Raw genomic sequence first — 3,125 nt, 5'->3', positions numbered from 1 at the left:
CCCCCCCAGCCAGTCTGAGTGGCAGGGCGGTGACACGGGTGGCATTGCGTTGGAAGCAGAGCCGTTCTGTCAGGGAAGATGAGGCCATGAGTCCCGCGTGCCCCTTCCACCCCTCCACCCCTCCCCAAGAGATGGGGCCTGGGGGAACAGACTCCAGCCAGACGGGGGTTGGGGGGAGCGGGCGTCTCACCAAGCTCATCGGAAGTGCAGGCATGGTCCCACAGCACGGCACTGACTTTAGCCTGGGCCAGGGCATAGGTGCCATTGTAGGCGCCAGCATCCAGCTTCACCAGCACCTCATGGGTGGCCACGATGCTGCCATTCCTTGGGGGGGGGAGCAGAGTCAGCCTGGGGCCACAGGGACCCCCCAGCCACCACCCCCCTCACCCCCCCTCACCTGAGCTCCAGGAGCCGGAGGCCTTGGTAGCCGGGCACTGCCTTGTACAGCAGCCCCATCTGCAAGATAGCAGCCATGAGCCCCAAGCCAGACACGTGGATGCAGGGGACATGGATACGTGGATGCGCCGAGACATGGCTGCACAAGTGCATACACACACATGTACATGGATACATGGTGCATGGATGCACATGGTCACACATACCCAGGTGCATGGGTGCACCAAGACACGGGTGCACATGTACATAGATACATGCAGGCATGAATACATGGTGCATGGATGCGCATACCCAGGTGCATGGATACACCAAGACACAAGTGCATACACATACAAGTGTGCATGGATACACTGGTGTATGGGGACATGTATCCACAGGTGCACAAGTACATGGGTACATAGACACACCAATGCACGTGTGCATGGATACAGCGATACAGGGGTGCATGGATGAACCAATGCACATGTGTGAAGATACAGGGGTGCACAGAGGCCTGGATACCCAGGTGCATGGATGCACCGATGCAGGGATACAGGAGTGCACAAATACATGTGCGCACAGACACATGCATGCACAGACACACATGTGCTGGGAGCCCCGGACCCACGCGTCTCTGGACTCTGCTGCCCCCCATCACCTGCTGTTTGAAGTGGGTCTGGAAGTGCTGGTATGCGGCAGAGCTGGGTTCATCCATGGAGGGCTGGAAGGTCATGTTCACCACAGTCACCGTGACCCTGATGGCAGCCACCACTGTGCCTGTAGTGGGGAGGGGCAGAGGTTGAGGCTCCATCCACCCAGAGACACCCCCCATCCCTTGGTGGCAGCCCAGGCTGGGGGCAAGGACACCTGGGTTCCCTCTCTCCAGGCTGCAAGGGCCTGAGCTCCTGCCCCCAACACTCATAGCCAAAGGGGCAGGGGGCTGTGGGTCAGGAGTGTGGGGCACCAATAGGATGGGGAACCCTGTGATACTCACTGACATTAATGTTGTTGATGACAATCTCACAGACCTGTCCTGTCAGGCCAGGGGGGCACTGGCAAATGCTGGCCACAAGTGTCCCCCCATTCTGGCAGGCTAGGGCGGGTGCCGAGGGGGCTGTGTGGACAAGCACAAGGGGGTTAGGGCAGGGCCAGGGGCCAGGGGTCCTGGCTGCAGCCAGCCGAGGATGGGGAGGGAAACTCACCCATGGGCATGGCCGTGGGGACCGCAGGCAATGGCGTTGAGTGTGGGGCTGAGGGGCTGAGTGAGCCCGTGGCCGAGCTGTGGGCCACTATGGGAAATGCCGTAGATGACACACTTGTCTCTGGTGTGATCATCTCTGTGGACACGGACTCCCACAGGTCCGTGGGAGGCACGCGGGTCCCTGTCGTGGTCAGGGATTCCCACGGGGCTGCAGATGACACACGGGTCTCCGGTGTGGTTGCCTCCATGGAGATGGGCTCCCATGGGCTGATGGATGAGCCATGTGTCTCTCGCATGGATGTCTCCATGGACAACACGTGTGTCTCTAGCGTGAACATCTCCGTGGACCATGTGTGCGTCTCTGGCATCTCCATAGATGACATATGTGTCTCTGACTTGGACATCTCCGTGGTCGACACAGATGTCTCCAGTGTGGTCAGCTCCGTGGATTCCGTGTGCGTCTCCGGCGTGGACACCTCCGTGGATTCCGTGTGCGTCTCCGGCGTGGACACCTCCGTGGATGCCGTGTGCGTCTCCGGCGTGGACACCTCCGTGGATTCCGTGTGCGTCTCCAGCGTGGACACCTCCGTGGATGCCGTGTGCATCTCCGGCATGGACACCTCCGAGGATGCCGTGTGCGTCTCCGGCGTGGACACCTCCGTGGATGCCGTGTGCGTCTCCGGCGTGGACACCTCCGAGGATGCCGTGTGCGTCTCCGGCGTGGACACCTCCGTGGATGCCGTGTGCGTCTCTGGCGTGGACACCTCCATGGATGCCGTGTGCGTCTCCGGCGTGGACACCTCTGTGTGCCGGGTGCTGATGCGCCGGGTGCAGGGGGTAGTCGTGGTGATGGTGCGTAGGCAGGTTGTGGATTGGATCAGGCTCGTCCGCTTTGTCACGACCCCAAACCCCCTGGGCTCCATGGGCAGGGCTGTCACCTGCCGCCGGGTGACCTGGGGAACCTGTGAGGGGCTGGTGGCTCCTGTGACCTTGGCCATGGCTATGGTTGTGGCTGCAGGGGCCATAGCTCTGGCTTCGGGTCCTGGGGGGAGAGAAGAGGTCAGTGGGCTCAGGGTGGGGCAGAGTGGGTATCAAGGGGCAGGGGGATGAGGGGGGAAAGGGTGTCCTGGACACCTGGGTGGGAGGGGGAGACACCTGGGTCCTGTGCCCATGCGTGTATCCCAGATGTCTGGGTCCCCTTCAGCCATCTCCCTGGGCAGTGAGGGACTCACCGCACAGGGGAGGCCAGGACACTTGGAGCTGGAAGGACACACAACACCCCCTGAGACCATCCCAACCCCCTCAGACACTCCCAGCCTGGCTGAAGGGGGTATCCCACAGGTCCCCAACCCACAAACCCCCTTCTCTGGGGTCCCCCACTCACCAGAGGTCAAGGCCAAGGCCAAAGCCAAGGCCAGGAGAGCGCCGGGGAAGCCCATAGACGTGGGGGGCTGCGGTGGTGGCTGTGGGTGGCAGGAGGGAGGGTGGCAGCTTTCATAGCCTGCGGGAGGGGCCGGGGCTGGACGTCAGGCTGATAAGGACCCTGGGG

At 62.1% G+C, this 3,125-nt stretch overlaps 1 protein-coding gene across 1 annotated transcript in view; it reads right to left on the bottom strand.

Moving 5' to 3' along the window:
• LOC102379943 (mucin-17-like) overlaps positions 1 to 3,125 on the bottom strand; it is a 7,237-nt gene that overhangs the window by 2,351 nt on the left and 1,761 nt on the right. Inside the window, exons 2-9 of the mRNA XM_025211141.1 lie at positions 2,961 to 3,077; positions 2,125 to 2,618; positions 1,578 to 2,016; positions 1,370 to 1,489; positions 1,034 to 1,152; positions 398 to 456; positions 191 to 324; positions 10 to 66 (exon numbers count right to left, since the gene is read on the bottom strand). Coding sequence (XP_025066926.1) covers positions 10 to 66; positions 191 to 324; positions 398 to 456; positions 1,034 to 1,152; positions 1,370 to 1,489; positions 1,578 to 2,016; positions 2,125 to 2,618; positions 2,961 to 3,015 — 1,477 coding nt within the window. The 5' untranslated portion in view covers positions 3,016 to 3,077. The remainder of the gene's footprint in view (positions 1 to 9; positions 67 to 190; positions 325 to 397; positions 457 to 1,033; positions 1,153 to 1,369; positions 1,490 to 1,577; positions 2,017 to 2,124; positions 2,619 to 2,960; positions 3,078 to 3,125) is intronic.

This window comes from Alligator sinensis, unplaced genomic scaffold (genome assembly GCF_000455745.1).
Source record: "Alligator sinensis unplaced genomic scaffold, ASM45574v1 scaffold553_1, whole genome shotgun sequence".
In the NCBI taxonomy this organism is placed as follows: domain Eukaryota; kingdom Metazoa; phylum Chordata; order Crocodylia; family Alligatoridae; genus Alligator; species Alligator sinensis.
The sequence above is the reverse complement of the archived record's forward strand: the minus strand, read 5'-3'. Positions and strand labels throughout refer to the sequence as shown.